Source organism: Equus przewalskii, chromosome 6 (assembly GCF_037783145.1).
Source record: "Equus przewalskii isolate Varuska chromosome 6, EquPr2, whole genome shotgun sequence".
Lineage (NCBI taxonomy): Eukaryota > Metazoa > Chordata > Mammalia > Perissodactyla > Equidae > Equus > Equus przewalskii.
In genome coordinates this window covers 26,677,391-26,705,082 of record NC_091836.1, presented here as the reverse complement: position 1 = coordinate 26,705,082, position 27,692 = coordinate 26,677,391, and the positions used below count along the sequence as shown (strand labels likewise).

Genomic DNA, 27,692 nt, shown 5'->3' with positions numbered 1-27,692 from the left:
CCCATAAACACATGAAAAGATGCTCAACATCACTAATCATTAGGGAAATGTGAGTCAAAACCACAGTGAAATACCACCTCCTACCCATTTGGAAGGCTGTTATAAAAAAAACAGAGAATAAGTATTGAGGCAGGGGATGTGGAGATAAAGGAAGCCCTGTGCATTGCTGCTGGGAATGTAAAATAGTGCAGCACTTTGGGAAAACAGTTTGGTGGTTCCTCCAAAAATTAAATAGAATCACCATATGATGCAGCAATTCTACTTTGGGTACATACCCAAAAGAACTGAATGCAGGGCCTCAAACAGATACTTGTATGCCAATGTTCATAACAACATTCACAATAGCCAAAAGGTGGAAACAACCCAAAATGTCCATAGACAGATGAATGGGTAAACAAAATATGATATATGCATACAATCAACTTTTATTTAGCCTTAAAGAGGCAGGAAATTCTGATACATGCTACAACATGGATGAACCTTGAAAACATTATGTAAGTGAAACAAGCTGGACACAAAGGGACAAATATTCTATCATTCCACTTATTTGTGCTACCTAGAATAGGCAAATTCATAGAGACAGAAAGTAAAACAGAGGTTACCAGGGCTGGGGGGAGGGAAGAATGGAGAGTTATTGCTTAATGGGTACAAAGTTTGTTTAGGATGATGAAAAAATTCTGGAAATGGATAATGGTGATTGTTGTACAACATTATGAATGTATTTAATGCCACTGAATAGTACAGTTAAAAATAGTTAAAATAGTCAACTTTATGTCATGTATGTTTTAACACACACAAACATACACACAGTGCTGGTCAGTCTTACAGTGCATATCATGTTCCAGCATTGTTCTAGTTCCTGAAGCTACAGCAGTGAAAAACTACAAGTCTTTTCCTTCCTGGAGCTTACCATCTGGTGAGAGTGGAGTGGTAACATAACATTTAAAATCTATGGGTACAGATGGATCATTCAATAAATAGTTCTGGAATAACTGGGTAGCTCTGTGGCTTAAAAGTTAGTCAATATGTTAGGCCTTTACACTAAAATTAATTCAAGATGGATCAAAGATTTAAATATGTAAAATGAAACCATAAAAATGCTGGAGGAATTCATGAGAGACCTTTTTAAAAGGAATAGTTTTAAAATGGGGGAAGATCTTTCTTAATATGAAACAACCTGGAAATCATAAAAGACCGTGGATTCTGCTATATGCAAATATTTGTAAATTGTGCATAGAAAACCAACTACAAGTAAAGTGAAAAAACAAATAACAACTTTGGAAAAATATTTGCAACTAATATCACAAACAAAAGATCTAGTTTCCCAAATTTGTAAAGGGCTGTTCCAAGTCAATAAGAAAAAGATAAAAGGATGTGAGCCTATATTTCATGAGAAGGAAAAACAGAAGTGTCTCACTCCCATTTTTTTTTTTTAAAGATTTTATTGTTTTCCTTTTTCTCCCCAAAGCCCCCGGCACATAGTTGTATATTCTTCGTTGTGGGTCTCTCCAGCTGTGGCATGCGGGATGCCGCCTCAGCGTGGCTTGATGAGCTGTGCCACGTCCGTGCCCAGGACCTGAACCAACGAAACACTGGGCCGCCTGCAGCGGAGCGCACGAACTTAACCACTGGGCCACAGGGCCAGCCCCTCTCACTCCCATTTTTAATAAGAAAAATGCAAATTAAAATGACACTGAGACACCATTTTTAACTTATCAGATCGGCAAGTTAAAAAAGTTTAATAATCCCCTGTTGGAATGAGTATGGAATAAGAGACACTCTCATTTATTGTTATTGGGAGCATATATTGTTCCAACCTGTATGAAGTGCACTTTGGCAATTTTTAATAAAATTACAAGAGCAAATACATTATGGCCCTACAATTCCATTTATTTGTATTTGTTACAAATAGACTTCATGTTCAAATGACATTTATTGTTAGAACTAAAACTATGAAAACTATAAAAAGGAGATAGAGGAGAAATCTTTGTGCCCTTGGGTTTGGCAAAGATTTCTTGGACATGACACCAAAAGCATAATCCATAAAAGAAAAAAAAAAGGATAAAATGGATTTCATCAAAATTAAAGATTTTCGCACTTCAGAAGACCATTAAGAAAATGAAAAGCCATAGACTGGCCGATATATTTGCAAATCATGTATCTGATAAAGGACTGATACTCAAAATATGTAGGAACTGTTACAATTCAATAGTAAGAAGACAAACAACCCAATTAAAAAAAGAAAGATTTAAATAGACATTTCGCTAAAGATATAAGAATGACTAATAAGCACATGAGATGTTCAATATCATTAGTCATTAGGGAAATGCAAATTAAAGGCACAATAAGATACCATTTTATCTTCACTAGAATGGCTATACTAAAAAAGATAGTTGCAAATATTGGGAAGGATGTGGAGAAACCGGAAGCCTCATCCATTGCTAGTGGGAATGTAAAATGGAACGACCAGTTTGGAAAAGTTTGGCAGTTTCTTGAAAAGTTAAATATAAATTTACCATACAACCCAGCAATTTTCACTCCTAGGTATCAACCCAAGAGGTGCGAAAACATATGTCCACGCAAAGATTTGCATGAGCTGTCCAGAGCAGATATTGTATGATTCCATTTATATAAAATATCCAGAAAAGGCAAATCTAAAGAGACAGAAAAGAGATTATTGGTTGCCTGGGGCTGCGGGTGGGAACAGGGAGGGACTGGAAACAGCTCAAGGGATATTAAGACAGTGATGGAAATGTTCTAAAACTGGATTACGGTGATAGCAGTACAACTTGGTAAATTTACTAAATACTACTGAGGACAGGTGAAATTACTTAAAAAGAGTGAATTTTATAGCATTGAAATTATACCTCAATACAATTATTTTAAAAAATGACATTTATACGTACAATGTTAGTCATTGAAGCATTGTCAGAGCAAAATATTGGAACAAACGTAAATGTCCATCAATAGAGGACTATTAAATTAATTATAGAGTATCTGTACAATGTTGCTGCATTAAAAAAGAAAAAAGGAGCTCTTTTATATACTGGTATGAAATAATCTTCAGGTTTTATTAGGTGAAAAGTGAAAGATGTATAGTATGATACCATTTGTGTGAAAAATAGGGGAAGAGAAAACAATGTGTTCTCAAGAATTTGCTTATGTTTGCCTAGAATACCTCGGATACAGAATACCTTATTCTCTTATAAGGGTGTGTGGGAAACTTGTCTGCTGCTTGCCCCTGGAGAGGGCAAATGGGTGGCTGGTAATGGAGTTGGAAGGAGACCTGTCACTGCATATTTGAACCATGTGAATTATGACCTACACGAAAACTAAATAAAAATTAAGACAAAAAGTTATATTCAAATAGAGGGGGTTATTTGACCTTTTCTTTTTTCTTTTACAGAAAAATTACCTCCCAATAGGTGGCGCTCCTGAAACACCACACATGTTTTTACATTATTTTTATTTTATTTTGAGAAAAGCCCAAATTTGGTCTGATGGACTTTCTTCTCCATTTGTCACCTCTGGGAACCTTGAGTCTAGATTTAGGGCTGAAAGTCTCTCGGCTCGGAGCACTCCAAAACGTACTGCTTTGTTTCTGAGAACTGGACAGAAGGGAGAACACCTGGACTGAAAAAAGAAAAATTGCAATTGGTTCAGAAAACCAAATAATGCTTGTACTCCATTTTCCTGATTGAAACTTCTGATTGATTGATTGGTTGATTGAAAGGTTAATGTAGGTCAGTGGTTCTTAATTAAGGGCAATTTTGCCCCTGAGGGGACACTTGCAATATTTGGGGATATTTTTGGTAGTCAAAAGTGGGAAGTACTACTGGCATCTGGTGCAGAGACCAGGGGTGCTGCTAAAACCCTCCAACGCAGGACAGTTCCCCCACCACAGAGAATTATCTAGGCCAAAATGTTAATAATATGGATGTTGAGGAACCCTGATATAGATTAGGATTAATATTCAGCATCTGTATTACTTGAGGCCCTGTTCTGAGAGGCTTTCCAGATGCACACAGCCTTCATATTTTCTTACACCAAGAAAATCAGCCCTGGCTTCAGTGCTTTTAGAAACTGGCCTTCACAATCAATCCCACCTCTTAGTCTGATCCTTATAGCTGCTTGAGGAAAGGAGATAGACTCGGCAGCAGTTGGGAGGGCAGGTAACGCGAAGGTGCTTTCTTAGAATTGCTGTAGAGGGACACACCTGCTCTGAGTCTTGAGCTCACTTCTTCCTCTGCTGGTTTCCTTGGAGGTGGCTGTAATGGTCATCTTCCCGATCCTTCAGGGGCTAAAAAGGACAGCACAGTCATAAGCTCATTTTCGCCCATCCTCTATGTATGAATTAATTTGATGCATATTTATTGAGTGCCTTCTATGTGCAAGGCTTTGGAGTGGGTGCTTCATAGTCTTGGGGGCAGAAAAAGGACAAAGAGATGGACGTTCTGTGTATAGTTTCTTTGTGTGTCCCTCTCAGTGTGTCCTTCAACTTTTTCTCACTAGATCCTGACCTCAACCTCTCTCAACCCTTCTCTTTATTTTGTCCATTGTACCCAAAAGGATAACTATCCTATCATCTGGTATTCCCTAGTTAAGCAGTTTCTTATCTGTATAGTATCTTTGAGATAACTCCCCCCACCCCCCGGCAATTCCCCAAATTTTACCACCACTGATGGTAGCAATGTCTCTTTCATTCCTCATTCCCTTACCTGGTAGAGCTGGTCATTGGACAACAGAGTCTGCTTGTCTGAAGCTGCACAAAAAATAAACACATATCCAAGGTAGAATGGATAATAAATTGGGTTATATTCACACAATGGAGTACTAAATAGCAATAAGAATTAGTGGAAAACATCTACACTATGACACTATGGATAGATCTTGCAAGCATATTGTTGAGTAAAAAAAGCCACGCATGAGTACTTAATGTATGAATCTATTTACATAAGGAAAAAACCAGGCAAGATTAATCAACATTGTTACAAGTCAGGATAGTCCTCACTTTTGGGAATAGGTAGAGGCTGGAAGTGACCACAAGGGAGATTTCTAAGGTGTGGGTAATATTTCCTTTCTTAAACTGGGTTCTGGGTTCATGGGTGTTTTGGCTTTGTTAAATTTTTTTGAGCTGTGTGCTTGTGATTCACTTTTCCTTATGTAGGTTTTACTTTCATAAAGAGCTTTTAAAACTACAGTGGACAAATCAGAAGGAGTTGGATCTTGAGACAGGTAAATATCCTGTGAAAACACAAGGTGACCTTTTTTCCTGCCTAGAGAGACAGAGCCTCGTCCAACCATGAACATTAGCAACTTGGGTCAACTCAGTCTTGTCTATTGGGTCTATTTTGGTGGGAAGGAAGCTGAGGGTCTTAGGCGGTCTCATCTCTCATCTAAAAACTTTTTTTTTTTTTTGAGGAAGATTAGCCCTGAGGTAACTGCTGCCAATCGTCCTCTTTTTGCTGAGGAAGACTGGCCCTGAGCTAACATCCTGTGCCCATCTTCCTCTACTTTATATGTGGGACGCCTACCACAGCATGGTGTGCCAAGTGGTGCCATGTCCACACCCAGGATCCAAACTGGGGAACCCTGGGCTGCTGAAGCGGAACGTGCGCACTGAACCGCTGCGCCACTGGGCTGGACCCTAAGAACATTCTTTTACCTCTTGACTGGCGAACTCCATCTTGTCCAGCAATGAAGTAGACCCCAACAGCCAGGAAGAAAAAGCTAATGATTTCAGCGAAGATAAAGCCCAACACAGTGGCTGCATTCAGCTCAATGCAGTTCTGACACACTGTGGGAAAAAGAAGGGACAAGCCTCCTTTAGGGTGTGAAAGCTGTTCTTATGGATCTTTTTCTCCAGCCTACCAGTGATAATGCCTCTGTCTAAGGTAGCAGCCTGCTCTCTCTTTGGGTGGTTGGCAAGGGAATTGCCTTGGAAGATCCTTGGACTAAGAACTCAAAGCTTCTCGCCCCCAGGAATCCTGTGGAACCCCACGTAATCTTACCACCAGGAACTACATGAAATAGAAGGGAGATCAGACTCCTTTCTCTGTGCTCAACTGCCTTCTACTTTACTGCTGCTCACCTTGGAATCTCCCCTGTTGCTGCTACCTACCTCAACTCAGTTTATATAAATTGCTGACTTCTTTAATCCATGGGGCCCACCCAATTGTAAAGCAGGCTTAACAGGACTAGCTATGCTTTTTCAAGAAGCTGAGGGAACCATCTTGTTAAATTCACAAAGAGGAAGAATTGGCTCTTATATCCCTGTTTAGCATCTATTTCCACACTCACCCTGGACAGGAAGCTCTCCAGAACAGCAAGTTCTGCTTAATTTCACAACAAGCAAACCAAAGAGGATTACATACTTCTATAATGCACTTGGAGACTTGAATTTCGCACTCTTCCTTGACACATGTACATCCCTTGAGGGTCCGTCATACGATTTCCCAGATTCCGTGTAGTTTCTCTTCCACTTATGTTCACCCCATCTTTAAACCATGTGACTTCTTCATTTTTTGAGCCACAAATCAGAAGTACTGAACCATCTTCTTGATTGTCATCCACTTTCATCAAATGTTGTTCTGAAAAGGGAAAAACCATGGTCTGTTAAGGATCTTGCCTCTGAAATTCTCCCTGCCCCAGGGTATCAGGAGAAGACCATCACAGCAGTGATTCTCAGACACTAATGTGCATACGAATCACATGAGGATCTATTTTGAATTTCAGGTTCTGCTCAGTAGTTCTCGTAGGGGCTGAAATTCTACACTTCTAACATGCTCCCAGGTGATGCCAATGCTGTTGGTTCATAGGTTTCACTTCAAGTAGTGCCTAGCTGCTAGGGTCCTGTTTCTCCTCCAAGAACCAGACAATTAATTGCTCAGCTACAGGAAAGCTGCCCAGAAAGGTCATGACTGGCCACTGATTTGGTTGACAATGGAGAGGTTAGCTGTGTATCATCTTCCCATCCCTTCTAAGCCGTTCACTCGCTGCTATCGGACTACTGTTGTAGGAAGCCATATATCCATGAATTTCCTTAGAGTCTGAAGATAGTAAGGAGTTATTTCTCCTACCTTGTTGCGACTGGACCATGGTACCTGGAGAGACAGAAGAGAGACAGAAGATCAGCTGGGCATGGAGTTATTCGGATGCCCTGAGGTATCATTTCCTTAGTGGTTTGAGGCCAAGATGGAGAAAGATTCTAATTCACACGAATGACAGTATTTATACCTACTCCCTGGATTGTAGCCTAAATCAACCAAATTCAATTCAGGGTGTCGTATAATAAAGACTTTGTCTGATCTTTGTCCTGGGTTCCAGGGAGGGGGTTTAACCCTTGGAATTTCATGAATGATAGGAGTATTTTCGTTTTTCTTGGTGGGCCCTTGAACCACACCAGAGTTTATGCAATGGAGTTGACTCAAGATGAGGCTGGTCAAGACCAACCATATGATTAGAGAATTGGGACTTTGAGAATTGGGACTGAGAAGGGAGGGGGGCTGGACACTGAGTTCAGTCACCTGGCCAAGGATTCAGTCAATCATGCCTATGTAATGAAACCCCAATAAAAGCTCAGTGGAGCTTCCTGGTTGGTGAACACATCAAAGTGCCAGGAGGGCGATGTGTTCTGATTCCACAGGGAGAGGGCATGGAAGCCCTGTGTTCAACACTCTCGCAGACCTCACCCTATGAGTATCTCATCACTTGTCTAGTCCTGATTTTATTTTTTATAATAAAAATGTAATAGTAAGTATAGCGCTTTCCTAAGTTCTGTGAGTTGTTCCAGGAAATGATCAAACCTGAGGCGGAGGTTGTGGGAACCCTCCAGATTTGTGCCAGTTCATCAGAAGTGTGGGTGATCTGGGGACCCCTGAACTTGTGCCTGATATTTCAAATGAGGGCAGTCTTGTTGGGGGCTGTGTCCTTAACCTGTGGGTCTGATGCTAACTCTGGAGGGTCAGCATCAGAATTATGTTGTGGTATATGTAAGGATATTGCCTGTACAGTTTGGAATGCTCTGTTCCTTTAGCGGATTAGCCCTAACAAAGAGTGGGTGTGCACTAGCTAAAGCCTTTCAGAGCTGAGTTAACTTCTAAAATCTTCAGCCTTGATGATCTATTTCTTGTAGAAACTGTCGATGTCCCAGGGGAGTTAGCTATTCAATAGCCCTCCAATATGTCTCAAAACTCAAAGTAGTAGAGTTGCATGGTAGACATACTACAGAGAACTAGCACCAGAATTCCATACAATTAGGTTTAATCCAAACATTTTCTGAGCGCTATTATGTACCTGACATGACTAAGCAGTGTGAAAGAAAAGGGTGGTGATACAAGAACTAGTTGCTGCTTCCAAAGAGTTTACAATGAAGTGGAAAAAACAAACACATATGTAATTAATGTAATAGAAGTTATAAATTACCATTTGGTACTTATGTGAATATATATGAAAGGGAATAGAAGCTATTTGATTTTTCCCAAGGGTGAGGGACAGGGAAAGCTTAACAGAGAAGGTGACTTTTACCGGGGCCTTGAAGATTAAGTAGGAATTCACTAGACAAAGAAAGGCATTCTGGGGAGAAAGAATACCTGAACAAAGATACAGACTTGGAAAAGGCCAAGAGAGGTAGTGTGGCTAGAGGTAGAGTGTGTGATGGGGAGAGATGAGGCGTCTCTGTGGGCATCAAAGTATGATGGAATGAGTTGGATGGAGTCAACTGTCTTAGAACTTCATGCAGGACAGAACTGTTTATGAATATTACCCAGCACAGTGCTTGGAACATGGTAGGAGCTAATATTTGTTGAATGAATGCATGAATGAATAAATAAGTGAATTTTTTTTAAAAAAGCAAGAAGAACAGTAAAGCAGATTTCTCACTAGCTCCTCTCCCTGACCAGCTGGTCACCATGGGAGGGACAAAGAGGCCCTTCATTCTAACTCAGATTCCATAGGAGAGAGGGTCCAACTAATTGCCAACATCTTTTAATTTTGCTTATGTGAGTCCTATTTCCTTTCAGGACTTGAAAGGTTGTGTAGCCCAATTTCCTAGGTTGACTGGTGAAGGAACTGAGACCAGAAGAAGGAGGCATTGTCCAAGTTCACACTGCTCATTGATGGCTGAGCTGGACCCGGAGCTCAGGATTCTATTGCTCAGCCCAGTGCTCTTTCTGATCTGTCTATCTGCCTCACGAAGGCTTTCAGCACTGCCCCCACAGTGTTGTCTTTAGCTGGCTCTTCTCCATTCCCCTCAGAAATAATTCTAAACTCTCACTGTCCTCTTCAAGCTCCCCACTCAATCTTCACTCAGCTCAGTTTCAGCAGGTGGCATAGTCTCCCACTTAGTTAGTTGAGAACATGTATGCTGTTATGGCCCCTTCTTCAGCTTCCTTTCCATCTACAAGCCTGTCTATGGCCAAAGCCATCTGCGCTTCCTTTCTTCTAGTCCCACAGGGTAAAATTGCCTTCCCCTCTATGTCCTTGACCCCATTTTTGACTCCATCCTTTCAACATCAACTCCAGAACCTTGTTCTACTCACTATCTTCTCCTTTAGTCTAGAAATGTGCTCAAGCTTTTCTCATACTCAAAAAAATTTCTTCTTAGACTCTATTTCCCCCTCTACCTACCACTCGAACTCTCCTCCCTTCTTGTCCAAACTTCTTTGATGAATAGTCTACCCTTGCTGCTCCTTATCACCTGCCCTTCACCTTCTACTCATTTCCACTTGGCTCCCATTCACACTACTTCACTGAAACTGTTCTATATCATCCGTGACCTTTATTTTGCCGAATTCCACAGACTTAAACTTTTAACTATATTCTTGTATCAATGGACCTCTCTAATATTTCATACTCTTGGTGACTCTCCTTCTGGAAGCTCTCTAGTCCCTTGGTTTCCATGGTATTGCATTCATCTGATTATTCCAGCTCCTTGACCATCCCCTTATCTCTTTCTTGAGATGTTTTTTCTCTAACTGCCCCTTAAAGGCTGGTGTCCTCACAATTCCATCCTCAGCCCCCTCCTCCTCATGTCTCACAAAATAGTTGTGTGATTTCAACAACTTGCATGGTTTTACCTTGCCCCAATGTGTGGAAAATCATCTCCAGTCCAGACTCAAGGCATCGGCCCAGTTCATCCACTTTCTGTTGTATATTTCCAACTGAATATTTGTCCAGGCACCATATATTGCACTCAATCAGGCAACATTGAAATTTATCTCTCCAATTAGACTATAAGCTCCTTAGGGAAGAAGGTTTTATTCATCTTTATATCCTCCTAGCCTGTCGCCTAATAGAATCTCACCCATATTTGTTGACCAAATGACCAAGTGAGTGAGTGAATGTTTCATAGGTCTACTCCTAACCCAAGCTCTGAGTTAAGGAACATATACCTTTTCTTTTCAAGTTCCTGGCCTGGGCCCCTTTGGGCTACATTCGAACCTAAGATGGCGGCATCCGGGTTCTCTCTCTAGCCAGTGAAGTCCTCTGTTTTGGTTTCTTAAGAGACCAGGGCCCCATCTCTGTCATGGAACACTGCTTCTCTCTAGTGGAGAATAGTAAAAGGCTTCATTTTTGCCCTTCCTTCTCTGAACCCTAGGGTGACAGCTGAGGTAGGCTTGAGGTTAGGGATCCCAATATTCTTGTCCTCCTAATGATGGCTTCTTCCTTTGACTCCTTTTCCAGGCTACCAGCTCCCCTAATGGGCCCTTACCTTGAAGAAGAGTGATAGCCAGGATGAGGCCAGCCAGATGCTTCCCCTGCTCCATGTTGGTCTCTGTCATTCCCCGGCAGGACAGACTGAGCAGCCCCTAGCAGTCAGCCACCCTTCACAGCAGCTAGCCTGGCTCCGCCCAGTATCCTTCTGGCTGGGGCCCCAGCGAGAGGGCAAGAACCTAGAGCCTCCACCCTCTGCTTCAAGTGCAGGCAGTGGGGTGGGGGTAGGGGGAGGAGCAGGGCTGCAGGTGCAGCTGTCTTTTGCTTTTCCGTTAAGGAGTGGAGGGTGTGTGGTGGCAGGAAGGGAGAGGGAGAGAGTGCTGGATTCCCATGTCAGAGACTCAGCTTGCAGAAAACCACCTTGGGTGCTGGGTAGGAGATGGCCTGGGCCCCTTTCTTCATGAGGAGATAAATGTCTCTGCCACCACTTGTTGCTAGGATCTCAGCCAGTTGTTGCTTGTTGCTAGTTGTTTTTGCTAGAACTAGTGAATTTAGGCAGGAACTCTCTTATGCTCAGGGCTGGAGCTTTGAATAGAAAGTCCCCTCAGTCTAAACCATCATTCAGGAATTTTTCACTGCTCTTTTGAGATGAGATCAAAGAAGTGCCTGCCTGGAAGGGAATAAGTAGGCCAATTCCAACAAGATAGGCCATACATTTCCAGGGACCAGGGACTGAGCTGAGTTACCAGGATCTCAGGCCCCTGTCTCCCTCAGCCAGTCAGTCAGTGAGTCAACAAAAATGTCCAGAGCTCTCGTTATGTGCCAGGCACAAGTCAGGTGTTGGAGATGCAGAAGGGAGCAAGACTTACATGATCTCTGCCCTCAGGTAAATTACAGTCCAACTGCAGCGGTGTAGAGCGTTTCGGATCTCCACAGACCACAGGAGAAAAAGTCCATTTGTCTCCTGGAGAGGCTCAATTCTGCCTGAGAGTCAATGATATTGTTATCGTAACTGTCTCCTATTGAGCACATATGATGTGTCAGGCACCATGCAAACATTTTGTTTGAATGCTTATCATGATACTGAGGGAATTAGGCTCTGAAAAATTCCGTGACTGGCCCAGGCCCAGCAGATAGGCAGTACTGCAGCCAGGATTCATATCTCTGACTAGGAGGCTCCAAACCTCACCCTCCCACTTAGTCTGGTGTCCCAGGCTGCCCAAGGACGATCTTGGGTAGGGTTCCAAGAAAGACTAGGCATGGGAGGAACCTAGTTGGTATGGCTCATGGGATGGAGCTCACAACTTCCCTCAAGGATTTTGAAAGATGCCTTTTTTTTTTGAGAAAGATTAGCCCTGAGCTAACATCCATGCCCATCTTCCTCTACTTTATATGTGGGATGCCTGCCACAGCATGGCTTGATAAGTGGTACATAGGTCCATGCCGGGGATCCTAACTGGCAAACTCTGGGCTGCCGAAGTGGAGCGCGTGAACCCAACTGCTATGCCACCGGGCTGGCCCAGAGAGATGCAGGCTTTTAGGTGGTGAGTAATGTAGTTGTGTTGTTGACCAGAGCTCTGAAGTTCTTGTTTGTCATCAGTAACTCAGAAAAGGACATCTTAAATCCCCTTTTACTTCCTAGAAGCCCAGGCAACCTTTTGCATGTTCTCTGTTCTCCCTGTCTCTGAGCAAGCTCCTTGCTCAGAAAAAGAGCAGTTTGCACCTGTTTACTTCCTACCCCACCCCCAGCCTACCCCTATTCTGACAGTCTCCCATCATCAACAGCAGAGAGCCGAGAAATAGGCGTCTCCTTGTTCCTCCCCCATTCTCTACTTTTTCCGGTACGCGTAAGTCAGTTGGGGGAGCACAGCTCTCACTCTGGCTGATAGTTCTGTGATCTGAGTCTATCTGCTGGATGAATTCTCCTGGAAGATGGAACACTGCAGATTTCTGGGTAGTTTGATATTGGCTGCCCTTCTCTCCCAAGGTAAGGCTTCTCCAGGTGGGTGGGGGCATGTTGGAGAAGGGACCTGAGAGGGACATTACCACCTGGAGTGAGGTCCACTTGAAAGTCCTTCTCAATGCTAGTTTCGATTCACCAGGCAGGGTTGTCAAGGAGGGCAGAGTTGAGATGTAGCACAGGGTCTGGGAAACAGGCTCTTGGCTTTGACTCCAGCTAGGGGTGCACCTTGGTTTTGAATGTCTCTCTGTAGGACTTAGGCCAGAGGTCTGTAGGCAACATGGCGGTATGTGCGTGCCCGAGCCTAGGGCTGGTAATGGGAGCGTTGTTCCTTCTGGGGAAGACAGCCTCTGGGATCCAGGACTCTTAGTCATTTGGCCATCATGACGTCACCACATGGAGCCATGCCCCAGCACTCGGGAATGCTTTAAGAGAAAAGTTAACATTAGGTTGAGCAGGAGGGAGGGCAGATTGTGGGAAGCAGGATGACCTCATCTTGGTTTGCCTGTTTTAAAACTGATTGTCCCAGGAACCCCCTCAATCCAAGGCAAGCTGGGATGAATGGTTACCCTAGCAGTCAGCTGCTTTGTAACATCCAAGATTTCCATTGGAAATAGATCCCCAAGGAAGGCATGACTGTAGGATGTATAATATCTGATGTACATGTGTCTCCATGAGTATACACACCTATCCTCCTGACCTGCTTCAGAGGCACGAGAAACAGCTCTTTTGGGGGTTTTCTAGAGGATGTTCTTGTATCCAGATTGGTAACTGAGTATGAAGCTCAGGGAGACTGTGGATTCCACTTTTCCCCGGGATTGGAGTTACAGACTACAGTGCCTCCGTGGGCTGTGGAGATGCTCTCAGTTGAAGCTATTCAGTGGATTTAGAAAGATTCTGTGCATACCTCTAGCCCTTAAACTCCCCACAAGACTTGACTTGTGTGGAGCCCCAAGAATGGATTCAATAAAAAATTTTTTTCTGTCCCCCTCCCCCTAGTAAAGGTAGCACAACTAAAAATTTTTACATAGGAATTGCCCTGAGTCCCCTTCTGGACCACCGGGCTGCTAATTCGTACCAGTTTCTCCCCTACCCCCAACCATCATTGGCCCTGGGAAAGGCTTTAATAGTGAGAGTCTCATTCCCTTGGTAGTTGTTGGGGAGGGACACAGGGGGAAGGAAGAGGGTAGGAAGTTAAGTGGGAGTGTTGTAGGTGGCTGGGAAGTAGAATTAGAAGTTTTCTTAGAGAAAAAATGTGGACATCTCCAACCGAGGAACATTCTTCTGCCTCTCCGTATCTCTTGGGTGTCTCCCCTCGTACTTTTAATCTGTGGTCTGAACTCATTTCTGGGAAGGTTCTTGGATCAACCCAGCTCCATGGTTTCCTCTTTTGCTCTGTGTCCATCAGGGCCTGTTCTCTGCTTGGACTGCGTCCTTGTGTACTTCCCGGGCCCTGCAGTTCTTGGGAACCTTCTGAAGCCTTTCTCTTATGACTTCTTTCTCACTAGAAACCATCAACTATCCTAGACTTGGAGTGATCTTTCTTAAGTATGAACCTCAGCAGAACAAGGGGTCTAGTGCAGACCACAGAGCTGGCTCCAATTGTAGCATTTTTTTTTCCTTAGTGAGCCTTTTCAAGATAGACATGGACGAAATTGAGGAGAGACTGATTTTGAAGTGCAATAGCAGCATCATGCAGCTAGAGGGAACGATGGGAACACCATACAAAGGAGGGCTGGACTTGGGAAAACGCATCCTGGACCCACGGGGAACATATATGTGCGGTGATGCCAAGGAAAACTCCTCTCTGCAAGTATATTATCGAAGTATGTGCCCCCTGAACCCTTTGAGTTGGAATGGATGGGGTCTCTGGATGTGAGAACTTTCTAGCTGGAGGGGGCTGTGGTGGACCAATCTGTTCTCTTATAATGGGGTCACTCTTGTGATGATATGAGCCAGATTTTGGAGCCCTTAGAGTGGGAGAGAGCTTAACTAACAGAGAAAGAACATGAAGGACCTTTTGATCCAAGCAGTAGGGGTTTTCTTGGGAGAGTAGTTTGGCCTACTGCCTTATATAAGTTCCTATAAAGCTGAGACTACTTCTTGGCTCTCCTCAGAGATTCCTTGGAATGAAGGGTAGAGGTGGATGTAACAAGACCATCAGCAGGACTTTTTCCTGATCTTACTGAAGTTTGGGTCTTGGCATGAGAGATCCTGGGGTGCCCTGGGGGCAGAGAGGGTTCCCTGATCTTGAGGGCTCTCCATCTCTCCTCTTGCCTCCATTCCCTCACAGTGTGCCAAAACTGTGTGGAGCTGGACTCAGCCACCCTGGCTGGCATTGTCATCACTGACATCATTGCCACTCTGCTCCTTGCTTTGGGAGTCTACTGCTTTGCTGGACATGAGACTGGAAGGCTCCCGAGGGGTAAGTGGAAGGGACACAGTGTGTGTGTGTGTGCATGCACGCACACAAGTGTTCTGGGTATGGGTGTAGGTGTGAGTGTGCACCTCCTAAGGAATGGGACTGGCAGTGGACCGTGTCTCATCTGGGAGTCACTCTTGCAACCTTCTAAGGACCCTTCAAGTGGTTATTGAAAGCACTTGGGTGCCCATATTGCTCATGCTTACTTCTGAGGGTGCAACCAGCTGCAGTCCTGCTGCAGTCTTCATGGGATCCCACTGTCCCATCCTCCCAGGCCCTTGATGATTCTCTTTCCCTGGTTCTTCTAGCTGCTGATGCTCAAGCTCTGTTGAGGAATGACCAGCTCTATCAGGTGAGCCAGGAGGGAAAAGAGACAAGAATGGGAGGAGGAGTGAGAGGGGATGGAGAGGCTGACACTAGGTGTTATGTGTATGTATGAAGGGTCCTAGTGGGGAATTCATTACTGGGGGTCTGGAAAGGTCAGGCATGAGCACTCATCTCTGGGGCCTGCTGGGGTCCTCCCCAGGAGCGTCCTGACCTTGCCTCACTGTTCCTCCTTCTCATCTCTTAGCCCCTTCGAGATCGGAGTGATGCTCAGTACAGTCGTCTTGGTGAAAACTGGCCTCGGAAGAAGTGAACTCGAGACTGGTGGCTTATAGGAGTATCGGTTATTGACTGTCCCTTCTCTCCTTGCTCAGGCAATAAAGATGTCTTCTTTCACTCAGCAGGTACCTGGACTTTTCAAGGCTCCTGGGCAAGGCACGGGAGATATCCTGACTTGGCTGGGCCTTTGCCCTCCCTGCCCACCTGTGTCCCTCCTTCTGCACTTCCCTTCCTCTGCCCCATGTGGACAGTGTGATGGGCAGTCTCCCAACACATCCTGTCCCACTGGTGTTTCTGGCCTGGTGGGCTCCTTTGGTGCAGGGTCTGCCCCACCACACTCCCTCGGCTACTTGTTGCTTCCAGTCCACTATCACAACCCTTCCAAGGCTTTGGCTTCCTTATCACAGCTGAGGGCGGGCTGGTGTTTATAGACCCAGCCACACAGAAGTTTCCGTGACATCATAAGCAGAGATGGCAGAAACATCAAGGATTCTGGGGATTACTTCTTATCAAGACTCAGAGAGTGTGGTGACCACAAAGTCCCCCTTCTGCTAAGGGACTGGCCCTGGATTTATGACCCCTGTGGAGTGGTAGCCACTAGCTGTGAAGAGGTCTCAGCCCAGGCCCCTTCAGTACTCTTTTCTCCTGTATAGAAGGCATCATTTGTCTTTCTTTCCCCAGAACCTTCCAAGACCTGGCCCTGACTTCTGCATGATAAACTGCTATCAGGAACCCTATATCAGTTAAAACACATTATCCCTCTCCACTGTCTTGGGAAGCCGGAATTTGAGACTGGGTGGGGGCTTGGGATATTTTTAATAGAGCTTATCTTCAGCTAGTGGGTTAGTGATGATTCTAAAACTTTGGGAGCCTGAGAGATTTGTTAAAAATATAGACACTTGGGCCCCACTCTAGGCATGCAGTCCCCAGGTGATTCTGAAGCAGCCCCAATTCAGAGTCTCTGGTTTAGAGGAAGAACTGAGGCCACTTAGACTATTGAGTCCTTCATGCCTGTTCCTGTCTACCATAGGTGGGATAAGAGTTTGTTCTCTGAGTAAGAGTAATTTAATGAACCTCAGGACAGTTTAATGAGAGTGGGAGTTTCCTAGACCAGGCTTCCCAAAGGAGAAAAGGATTAACAACCACATAACCGCAGATCTGGATGATTCTGCCCACTATCTCCTTGAGATAGACACAGACTACTTTTATTAGAGACAGGATGAATTTCCAATCTACATGTTTCATTCATGGATATGATTTATTCCTACTCTTTATGTCCTTACTACTACTGTAGTCCTCCTAACCCTAGGTCCTGTTTTCACATTGGATCACTCCACTTTGGGCAACCCTTCCGTGGTTGTATTGCACCAACACTTGGATCCTTCCCACACCCTGCACACTTCCTTTCACCTGGCATTCCTCATATGCTCTTACGTCTCCCTATACCTCTCGCCAGTTCTCAACATTGGCTGCGCGTTGGAATCTCCTGGGGAGTTTTAAAATACTGATGCCTGGGTGCCACTCCTAGAATCTGATTGCAGTATATTGGGCTGGGGCATCAGGACTTTTAAAACGGCCTGAGGTGAGTCTCAAGTGAAGCCAAGGTTGAGAAACATTGCCCTCCACCTGAGCCATTCGGCTCCCTTTTTTGTACTTTTAAAAAACACCTTTACTGATGTAAACTGACATGAATAAACCGCATATATTTACAGTGTAATATTTGATAAGTTTTGGCACACATATACACATGAAACATCACCACAGTGAAGATAATGAACATATCCAACACCCTGACCAGTTTCCTTCTGCCCCTTTGCACAGAATCCCCGCCTCCTTCCTCTCCTCATCTCCACACCTTCCAGGCAACCACTGACCTGCTTTCTGTCATTATAGATTAGTTTTAATTTTTCTAGAATTTTATATAAATGAAATAATATAATGTGTACTGTTTTTGGTCTCGCTTCTTACTCTAAGCATAATTCTTTTGAGATCCACCCATCTCGTTGCATCCATCAATAGTTCATTCCTTTTTATTGTTCATTAGTATTTCATTGTATGGATATACCACAAGCTGCTTATCCATTCACCTGTTGACAGTCTTTTGGGTTGTCTCCTGTTTTGGTTATTACAAATAAAGTGCTACGAACATTCGTGTATAAGTCATCATGTGAGCGTATGCTTTCATTTCTATTGGATAAATACTCAGGATTGGAAAGGCTGGGTTACAACTTTTAAAGAAAGCAGTTTGGCTATTCTCAGTCCTTTGCCCTCCCAAACGAATTGACTTCTCATTACTACAAAAGGTCTCCTGGAATCATGATCAGGATTGCATCAAATTTATAGATCAACTTGGGGAGAACAGACAACTTACTGATATTGAGTGTTCCAATCCATGAACACATCTTCTGTCAGATTTAGCCCTAAATATTTTATATTTTTTGATGCTATTGTATATGGTATTTTTAAAATTTCAATTTCCAATTGTTCATTGATAATATATAGAAATACAGTTACTTTAGTACATTGATCTTGTACCCTGAAAACTTCCTAAACTCACTTATTAATGCTGGTAGCTTTTTTTGGTACATCCTGTTAGACATCCTACGTAGATGATAATGTTGGTTGTGAATAAAGACAGTTTAACTTTTCCATTCCCAATCTGGATGTGTTTTACCTCTGTTTCTTGGCTTATTGCACTGGCTAGAACCTCTAGTACAACGTTGAATAGAAGTGGAGAGAGGACATTCTTGCCTTGTTTGTGATCTTACGGGAAAGGCATTGTCTTTCATCATTAAGTATGATGTTGGTCGTAGGTTTTTCTTAGGTGCCCCTTTAACAGGTTAAGGACATTCCCTTCTTTTTCTTAGTTTGCTGAGAATTTTTAGCAAAAATAGCTATTGATTATTGTCAAGCGTTTCTTCTGCATCCTCTGAGATGATTATATGGTTTTACTTTTTTAGTCTGTTAATAGGGTAAATTACTTGGTGACATGATCTGTTAAACCAATACCACATTCCTGAAATAAACTGTACTTGATCACTATGTATTTTTTGTATATTATTAGATTAAATTTGCTAAAATTTTGTGAAGAACTTTTGCATCTATTCATAAGGGATATTGGTCTTCAGTTTTCTTTTCTTGTAATGTCTTTGTGTGGTTTTGATATCACATTTGATTAGTCAGCATGCTCCAGAGAAACAGAACCAATAGGGTGTGTGTGCAGATACAAAGAGAGAGAGAAGAGAGAAGAGAGAGAGATTTATTTTAAGGAATTAGTTCATGCGATTGTGAAGGCTGATACATCCAAAATCTGCAGGGTGGGCAGAGAATTCTTTCTCCCTCAGGGGACCTTAGTCTGTTTTTTCTTAAGGCCTTCAACTGACTGGATGAGGATCATCCACATTATAGAGAGTAATCTGCTTTACTCAAAGTCTACTGATTTAAATGTTAATCTCAACTAAAAAATACCTTCACAACAATATCCAGATGTGTTTGATCAAATAACTGGGTACCATGGCTCAGCCAAGTTGACACATAAAATTAACCACTACACGGGTTCAATTTGGTCTTCATAGAATGAGTTGGGAGTAATCCCTCTTTAATTTTCTGGAAGAGTTTGCATAGAACTGGCACTATTTCTTGCTCAAATGTTTGGTACGTTTCACCAATGAAGCCATCTTGGTCTGGAGTTTCCTTTGTGGAAAGGTTTTTAACTATAAATTCAACTTATTTACTAGCTAAAGGGCTATTTAGCTATCTATTTCATCTTCAGTGAGTGGAGTGCCTTCTCCTTTGTCTTCAAATTGTATCCATCTTTCTCTTCAAGGCCCAGATCAAGTCTCTCCTCAGTCTCTGCTCCTCCGCGGAGCTTTCCTGGACTGCTTCAGCTCTCTATTCCTCCTGGGAACAGCGGTCACCCTGCGGCACTCCTGATACTTAATCACATTTGCTCCTCTGTTGCTCTTAACTTTTTACATACTTGGCCACTCTTACGTAATTGCAAGTTCCTTGAAGACAGGAACTGTTTTATTTATGTCTCCTCAGCACTCAGCACAGTGCTGGGCTGCCACACGAGTGCTCACAACAGTGCTCATGGAAGGAATACTTAAACAATTAAATACAGAGCTTTTAAGTCAGGAAAATGCAGAGAATTCTTTATGATCACAGTTGGCACTGGGTAGCTAGTCACCTCTGTACCAGGGTTGGACAGTCCTGGCTGCTAATTCTGGCTCTGTCCCTCAATAACTGTGCAACTTGGGCAAAAGACTTAACCTCTCTGAGCCCCCATATCCTCATCTGTAAGAGAACAACAACTTCCACCTTGTTGAGTTGTCATAAGGATTAAATAAGATAACACGTGTAAAGTGCTAGGCACAATTTCTAGAGCTTAGTAGATGCTCACTAAATGTTAGTTGCTATTGCTTTTATCATGCTGAGCCACAACTCCCCTTGACCGGGCACCGTCAAATATACCTAGGACAAAACTGCCACCCCTGGGCCAGCCTGCTGATCAGCAGCTAGTAATGGTCAACATCAAGGAGACTTCTTATGAGCGTTAAGTGTTGAGTACTTAGAGAGAAAGGAGTAGAGCTTCAGCAGAGACCAACAAATAAAAACTGTAGCCACAAGCCCAAGGCTGAATGCGTACAGTATGTGGAGGGCTGCTAACCACAGATGGTTTTTTTAGCCTTGATCACACACATAAATAGCCCTGTGGTCAGCAGGGAAGTTTCTGAGTGCAGAGAGGGAGAGAAGAGAGCCACGGCTTGAGCTGGTCTAAGACAGAACTTCAGTGCTCTGCCCTCCTCTCTCTACAAGCTGAGTGTGTGCCCCGGGAGACAGAGAACGAAGCCCTCCCACGGTGGCCTTTGGCTGCTGCTGCACCTCTCTCACCCTCGCCCAGAGTGCAGCCCACATCCTGGCTGCTAAACCGCAGCCTGCTTCTTGCTGCAAGCTGCTGCGTCTCAGAGTGGAGGGAGTGGTACCGGCTTGACAGCACCTCCTTCTCCCACTTCCCGCAGCCCGGGCTCACGGGGTTTTCCTTTTCGAGGCAGTTTGTGGAAACCTGCGTCCCAGCCCCCAGCCCCCTTACACCTCCACTCTTCTCGTCAGCTGCCTTCATATGCCTTTTAAGGCCTCTGTTTCTGTTTCACGCATTTTTTTGAACTGACCATGCCATCAGGGGCCCATCAGTCACTCTCTGCCACCCTTGATGTTTTTCTCCAAGAGAAGTTAGTCAAATGGCTAATTGTTCTTTCTTTCTTTCTCTTCCTTCCTTCCTCTTTTCCCCCCTTCCTTCCTTCCTTCCTCTTTTGTCTCTCTCTTTCTATTTTATTTATTCTCTGATGCCCTCTCTGAAAAGAGCTTGAGATAATACCCCCACCAGCTGTGAAAACAGCTAGTACTTGCATTTGGGATCATAGCTGGGGGTTTAGTCCAGGTAGGGAGGACCTGAGCTGTCTCAGGAAACAAGGCAGCCTCTGAGGGCGTCCCAGAAAAGAGGGACAGCAACTCTTTCAGCCAAATACACTTTATTTCTTTTCTCTCTCAGCTGACAAGGAGCCTAGCACATTCATGGAGATGCAAACGAACATCCAGGGGCCTACAGTGGAGACGGGGGGAGGGAGCGAAGGGCTGGCTCATTTACCTAGTCCATTCCCACAGACGGTTGCCAAAGGGAGAGCTGGAAAAATAGAAAGATAGACGGAATAGTTAGGAATGGGGGCAACTTATATGCTGGAAAAGGAGACAACTGAAGGGAGAAGTAATGTCCACCATGGAAGGAAGGAATTGGGGAGAGGGTGAATAACAGAAATAAATATCCTGACAAGAGGGCAGCCCAGGTGTGAGGGGATGAGGGGCGATGATGTTTCAAAGGACAATGAGGCAGCAAGATCCTAGGATGGGGCGCTAGCTGAGAAGGCAGGAGGAAGAGAGCTGGGGACAAGGCTGCAGATGTGAGTTCCACATGAGGCAGCGGAATGATTCTCCTGTGGGGTCCAAGACTTGTTCAGGGAAGAGGGAGTGGCAGGGTGCCTGGAGAGGAGCAGACCTGGGCCAGCAGGAGGCAGTGTCCTCAGGAACTGTCAGACGGCTCTCTGATTCAGGCCAGCGTACAGGTCCCGCTGGCCTTTCCGGATGGGCTAGGAGTGGAATAGAAAGGGGGTGGTCGGTGAGGTGGGAGGAAATAGTTCCTAAGAAAGAAGGGCCTAGCTTTAGTGCAATGAAAAGAACCTTGGACTAGGAGTCAGGAGGCAGGCTCAGATTCTAACTCGACACTGACTGGTAATGGACTTGATCTGGTTACCTCCTCCTGTGAGCCTCAGCTTTCCCGTTTCAGAGATGGGAATCTAAAAAAGTCCCACCTCTCAGGGCTTTTGTCAGCATTAAATGAGGCCACTCATTTGAAAGTGAATATCACATGCTTGCCTAGTGCTCAATAAATATTTGTTGAATCTGTCCAAGTGTGATATTCAAAATATTTAACGATTTGGTATTGCACACACACCAACCCATCAGAACACTCCTGGTGGTTCTCTGCTATGCCAGACATCAACTCTTTAGTTGCTAAATCAAGAGACAGTCCAGTGAGGGAGAGGCTGTGATGTCTGGCAGTGTGTGTTGGGGGCGGGGGAAGCTTGGGGCTATTTACCAGTGAAGTATTTTAATATTTCAAGGACTGGTATGACTTGGTGCTGGTGGAACATCAGTCCTGAGTTTATCATGTTAGAATTTTCATATATGGTATTCCACATGGCTGTATCCCAGCTAATGAACAAGCCAGAGAACGAAGAGTGTCGCCCCCTACCCCCCTGTGGTTATGGAAGCCCGCTGCCCTTGAGATGGTCCTATTCTACCATGAAGGAGGCAGAGCTGGGCATATGGTGGGTTGTCCTGGAGCCCCGACTGAAGGGCTTTGAAGTGTCTGCAGGCCAGATGGACTGTCCCACCTGTCCTCTTCTCCCCATGAAAGACCCCCTCCTCCAGTCTATCCCTTATTACCTCATAATCTGGATTGGGAACAGGCGGGGGTCTCTCCTTGTTTTGTCCTGCAGAGGAGGGAGGGGGAAAGAATTCATTTCCATGAGGGAACACCAATGTTGTGGCAATAAGACCCAGAGCAAGGATGGCAAACCCCTCTGTTCTCTCCTCCACTTCTCCCTTTTTCCATCTCAGCCACCCTTTCTCTTTTCCTTCTTTTATCCCATTTCTAATAACCCCCACATTATTCTTATCAATTTGTGGTTTTCCTCAGCTCAAGGTCCTTCCATTGTTTCCTTTCCCATGGGGGAAGGGAAAGGAAAAGGCAGGAACTAACCTCCCAGAGTCTCTCTCCCCACAAACTGGGGGTGGAATCTGGTTACTCCAGAACACTGACAGGCATCTGAGGAAGCTCGTCTTGTTAATAAACTTTTTTGCACTTTTCTGGGGGGAAGGACAGGAGTGATCTGAGATGTGAAACCATCTGTTGAGCTCTTGGCAATACAGTGAATGTTCTATAGAAGCTTTCTTGACCTAGCCATGGACTTCCCCCCCATCCTGGCCCAGGCTGGACACCGCCCTCAGCAGCAATCTCCTCCAACCCAAGTCCGTGGTCTTACCCCGGGGCCTGCCGCCAACATCTGCTCCCCTTGTCACAGGCTTGGCCCTGGCCTTTTTAGACTTGCTCCAGTAATACACCAGCAGCAGTAAGCCCAGAGTGATGCAGAGGTCGACTACGATGATTGTGGCCACTGCCGTCAGATCCACCTCCATGCAGTTCTCACACACTGCGGGGGACAGCGGGGTGTGAGAGGAAGAGAAATCACCGAGAAAGGCAGACACAAGGATGCTGGAGATGAGGCAGAAACAAATGAAGGTGATTCTCCCTTCAATACTCACATGCTTGCCACGGCCAGAGCCCTCCCTTTCCATATGTTTGTAACAACGAGCAAAGTGAGATGGTTACACGTAGAGGCTCTGAAGTCAGAAAGTCCTGGGTTCAAGTCCCAGCTCCATTACTCACTAGCTGTGAACATTGTGAAATGCGTTTTCTCCTCACAAAGCCTCTGTTTCCCTCATCTATGAAATGGGAATAAAGTAGTACCTGACTCATATGGCTGTTGAGAGTATTACATGAAAAAAAAAAAATCCCTGGCAAGTGTTTGGTATAGTGCTTAAAACTTAATAAGCGCTCAATAAATGTTAGCTATCATTATTGTTTATTATTATGCCTTAGCTTATGACACTTTATTACAGTGGCTTTGAGTCTGCTTTGCAAAAATCCCTCTCAAGAATTTCTCTCAATAAAGCATCAGATAAACTTGTATGGGTGTGCCATACTTCTGGATGTGATCCAATGCGAGTGGCCCAATCCTGCCTCTTGGAAAGTTGTTGCTTTAGATCTAGTGCTGACTGAGTCTACCCCGACAGCCCCATATTGGTGTTTAACCTTATGTTTCAGAAAGCATCGGTGCTGTGTGGCCCCAGACAGTCCCAGGATTGAGTACAGGAGAAGCACAAAGATGCCAGGGGACTCTGAGTTGCGTTAGGGGAGATAATTGAGATGGCCCTCCCTAAAGAGTCTAGCAGTGGCTGCTCTGGAGACCTACATTACCTCTGGCTTTCAGGTAGAGATAATGGGTCTTCTTTGAGTTTTCTTGGTAGCAGATATAGTAACCACTGTTCTCCACTTCTGAAAAATTCTCCAGTACTAGTGTGTAGTCCTTCTTATCAGATTTTTTATCATTTATTTCCCATACTAATTCGTTTCCAAAATTCTCAGGGCATGTCAGCTTTACAGTGGTTCCGGAGATGGAGACTTCATATCCTGGGGAGTGGGAGAAAAGAGAAAGGGAATTGGAGGGAGAAACCAGCAAGATTTCAGAAAAGGCAAATTAGTAACGAAAGAACCAGCCAAAGGCAGAAAGTCGTCTATCATGCAGGTCTTAGATTTTCTTATCAGAAGGGAATTCCGCTGGCCAGAGGATACGACGGAAAGCATATGTAGGAGAAGGGGAGTTAGAGGACCTTCCGAAGGTGACTGCAGAATTTAGGCATGGACATGGGGACTTGGGAAGAGGGGAATGGAAATAAAGAAAAACCTGAAAAGTCCCTATTTGGAACGTGTCCAAAATGGGAGTTGTAAATGTAATGTTGGGAGGACCTCAGTTCTTGGGGTTAATCTGTCTCAATCAATTCCTTCTCTACCCACTGAGCTGCATCCTCAGAAAGGACACACACAAAAGACTGATAAACTTACTTTTCTGTCCAGATGCGGGTTTTTCTGGAACTGAAAAAAGGAAAGAGTGGTGAGAAAACATTCTTGGTTTAAGTTTAATTGTAGGTAAAATTTTTCAAGTGGGACTAGACACTGTCCGCAAGAATTCCCAAAGAGGGCCCATCCTTTACGTAGGGATCCCCAAGCCTTAAGGTGAGGTATGTACTTAGCCCAAGAGGTATGCTCATAGATACGACTCAGATACATCAGACTGAGAGTATGCCAGCTGTGCTCCTAGGTCCACATCCACTGAAGCTCAGAAAGTCTTAAAATCCTAGGACTGAAAAATTCTAGAAGTCTTCAAACTTCTCCTCTTCCAAGAACCTTATTCCAGATAGATATGAAAGGGTCTTCTCAGAGATAAACACCTTCACATCTTTGAGTCACTGATTCTCAGGCTTATCTCTTTTTCATTATTCAGAAGTTCTTTTTTTCTTTCTTCTTTTTTTTTGAGGAAGATTAGCCCTGAGCTAACATCTGCTGCCAATCCCCCACTTCTTCTTCTTCTTCTTCTTCTTTTTTTTTTTTTTTGCTGAGGAAGACTGGCCCTGGGATAACATCTGTGCCCATCTTCCTCTACTTTATATGTGGGACACCTGCCACAGCATGACTTGATGAGCAGTGCCATGTCCGCACCTGGGATCCAAACTGGTGAACCCTGGGCCACTGAAGTGGAACATGCAAACTTAACCATTGTACCACCTGGCCAGCCCCAGAAGTTCTTTCTTATAACTGAGTCCATCATAATAGAGATCAAATGTCTTTCTTCTTATTCCATACCACTTTTCTGTTATTGCCCTTAAATTATGTGAAGTACTATGCACATTTTAAGAGAATGGTTCTTTTTTTTTTTCCTGAGGAAGATTAGCCCTGAGCTAACATCTGTGCCAATCTGCCTCTATTTTATATGTGCGTCACTGCCACAGCATGGCTGATGAGTGGTGTAGGACTGCACCCAGGATCCAAATCCATGAATCTGGGCCCCGAAAGCAGAGCATGCCGAACCCAACCACAAGGCCATGGTGCTGGCCCCAAGGGAATGTTTTTTTTTTTCTTTTAATAAAAAATGGCTTTATTTTAAATTATCTCTGAGTATAACCAACTCTCAATTCTTTTTGTTGAGGGAGGAACTATTGGTATGGACAACTGAAATCCACTAATATAATTTGGGAATCCAGCCACAATCCCTACGGCAGGCAATTTTGCCCTTGGAGGCGGGGCTTGAGTGCATCCTCGTTTCCTGGAAGACTTGTGGCTGGGACGCGGGGCAGCACTAGGTTATGCTCAAGCCCGGATATGAGAGCTGGAAGAGAGGAGAGGCAGTGATGCTCAGAGACAGCCCTCTCCCTGTTGGGGGCATTTTGCTACAGTATGCTACTGGGGACAGAGCACTGGACTGAGTCAGAAGCCCTGTGTTTGAATGCCAGATCTACCTTAGGCAGTGTGACCCAGGGGCAAGTCATTTAAATTCTCTGAGCTTCTGTTTCTTCATCTGGGAAATGGAGATAAAACATTCACCTCACAGGGTATTTGTGAGAATTAAAGGGATTACGAAGGTGAAAATGGAGGGCACATAGCAGATGCTCAAGGAAAATGTTAGTTACTTTCTTCCTTTCCTCCTTTGGGTCCTGCTACAATGGAGAACAGAACTGAGTTCTGACCCAGTTGCTCAGGCAGCTCTCCAGCTGAGATCATATGAAATGTAAACAAGTCATTCTCCAGGTTTATCCATCTGCTAATAATTGGGAGTTGAGCATAATGACAATAGATAGTCGATATTACTTTGACTTAGAAACAATTTTTCAGCGCTGATATTTCTTAGAAATGTTAAATAAACTAGAAGTCATAGATAAAATAATTTAAAAGCAAATAGACATTTCACTCTATTTGGTATGTATGTTGGGAAAAAATGTAAAGATTGGGGCTGGCCCGGTGGCACAGCAGTTAAGTGTGCACGTTCCGCTTCTCAGCGGCCCGGGGTTCACCGGTTCGGATCCCGGGTGCGGACGTGGCACCGCTTGGCAAAAGCCATGCTGTGGTAGGTGTCCCACATATAAAGCAGAGGAAGATGGGCATGGATATTAGCTCAGGGCCAGTCTTCCTCAGCAAAAACAGGAGGAATGGCAGTAGTTAGCTCAGGGCTAATCTTCCTCAAAAAAAAGAAAAAGAAAAAAATGTAAAGAAAATTGCTCACAACTTTTATTGGCACAAATTCAGTAGCAGAATTTAGACTTACACATGCTCATACAAGGGCCTAGATGTCTAGGCTGAGAAATAGGATGTGTGCTCACAAGGGTTTTATATATAACCAGTGTTTCATAACGGTTAAGAAAATGAGCTCCAGTATCAGCTAAATCTGCACTTATATTTATTTCTGTGATTGGACTATTTATTTAATTTCCAAGCCTTGGTTTCCTTGTCTGTGGAAGAGGGATATTAGGAGAATTAGACAAGGAAATTCAGGTAAAATATCTAGGGCAATACCTAGAACATGCATGCTTAATCAACTTTAATGCTTATTATCTAGTCTGCATGTTTCCCATCTACTGCCTTCTGTATGTCAGATAATGTTCTAAGTGCATTACTCATTCAGTCCTCACAACAACCCTACAAGCTAGGTATCATTATTATTTTCATTTGACACCAGATGATGCTGTGGCACAGAGAAGTTAAGAAAATTATTCAAAGACACTCAGCAAGTAAGAAGTTGAGCCGGGATTCAAATATGGCAGTCTAGCCTCAGAGTTAGACTCTTAACCTCACACTACACAGCCTTATCTCTTCTGCCTAAGATA

At 44.1% G+C, this 27,692-nt stretch overlaps 3 protein-coding genes across 7 annotated transcripts in view; 1 reads left to right on the top strand and 2 right to left on the bottom strand.

Moving 5' to 3' along the window:
* Window positions 1-1,865: 1,865 nt before the first annotated feature.
* Window positions 1,866-10,979, bottom strand: CD3G (CD3 gamma subunit of T-cell receptor complex). 3 transcript variants are annotated; one of them, XM_008513481.2, is made up of 7 exons: window positions 10,712-10,979; window positions 7,080-7,103; window positions 6,375-6,590; window positions 5,666-5,797; window positions 4,719-4,762; window positions 4,217-4,300; window positions 1,866-3,633 (listed from the first exon to the last, which is right to left on the bottom strand). In XM_008513481.2, exons 1-6 carry the CDS (start codon window positions 10,779-10,781, stop codon window positions 4,235-4,237), a joined length of 552 nt encoding a protein of 183 aa, XP_008511703.1. In that variant the 5' UTR covers window positions 10,782-10,979; the 3' UTR covers window positions 1,866-3,633; window positions 4,217-4,234. The 3 variants fall into 3 exon arrangements, 2 of the variants coding, with proteins under 2 accessions (XP_008511703.1, XP_008511704.1); XM_008513482.2 differs by having other exon boundaries at window positions 1,866-3,628; window positions 10,712-10,931; XR_011541362.1 differs by having other exon boundaries at window positions 3,452-3,628; window positions 4,107-4,300; window positions 10,712-10,876.
* Window positions 10,922-17,801, top strand: CD3D (CD3 delta subunit of T-cell receptor complex). Its single transcript, XM_008513483.2, has 5 exons — window positions 10,922-12,640; window positions 14,239-14,439; window positions 14,907-15,038; window positions 15,344-15,387; window positions 15,607-17,801. The coding sequence occupies exons 1-5, from the start codon at window positions 12,586-12,588 to the stop codon at window positions 15,670-15,672; spliced, it is 498 nt and encodes a 165-aa protein (XP_008511705.1). The 5' UTR covers window positions 10,922-12,585; the 3' UTR covers window positions 15,673-17,801.
* A 3,351-nt stretch (window positions 17,802-21,152) lies between these two features.
* The window catches only part of CD3E (CD3 epsilon subunit of T-cell receptor complex), a 58,299-nt gene continuing 51,759 nt past the window's right edge, over window positions 21,153-27,692 (bottom strand). For all 3 annotated transcript variants that reach the window (XM_070624935.1, XM_070624936.1, XM_008513484.2), the window contains exons 5-10: window positions 24,880-24,909; window positions 24,235-24,447; window positions 23,240-23,407; window positions 22,641-22,687; window positions 21,691-21,781; window positions 21,153-21,321 (exon numbers count right to left, since the gene is read on the bottom strand). In XM_070624935.1, the coding sequence (XP_070481036.1) occupies window positions 21,725-21,781; window positions 22,641-22,687; window positions 23,240-23,407; window positions 24,235-24,447; window positions 24,880-24,909 (515 nt within the window). In that variant the 3' untranslated portion in view covers window positions 21,153-21,321; window positions 21,691-21,724. The remainder of the gene's footprint in view (window positions 21,322-21,690; window positions 21,782-22,640; window positions 22,688-23,239; window positions 23,408-24,234; window positions 24,448-24,879; window positions 24,910-27,692) is intronic.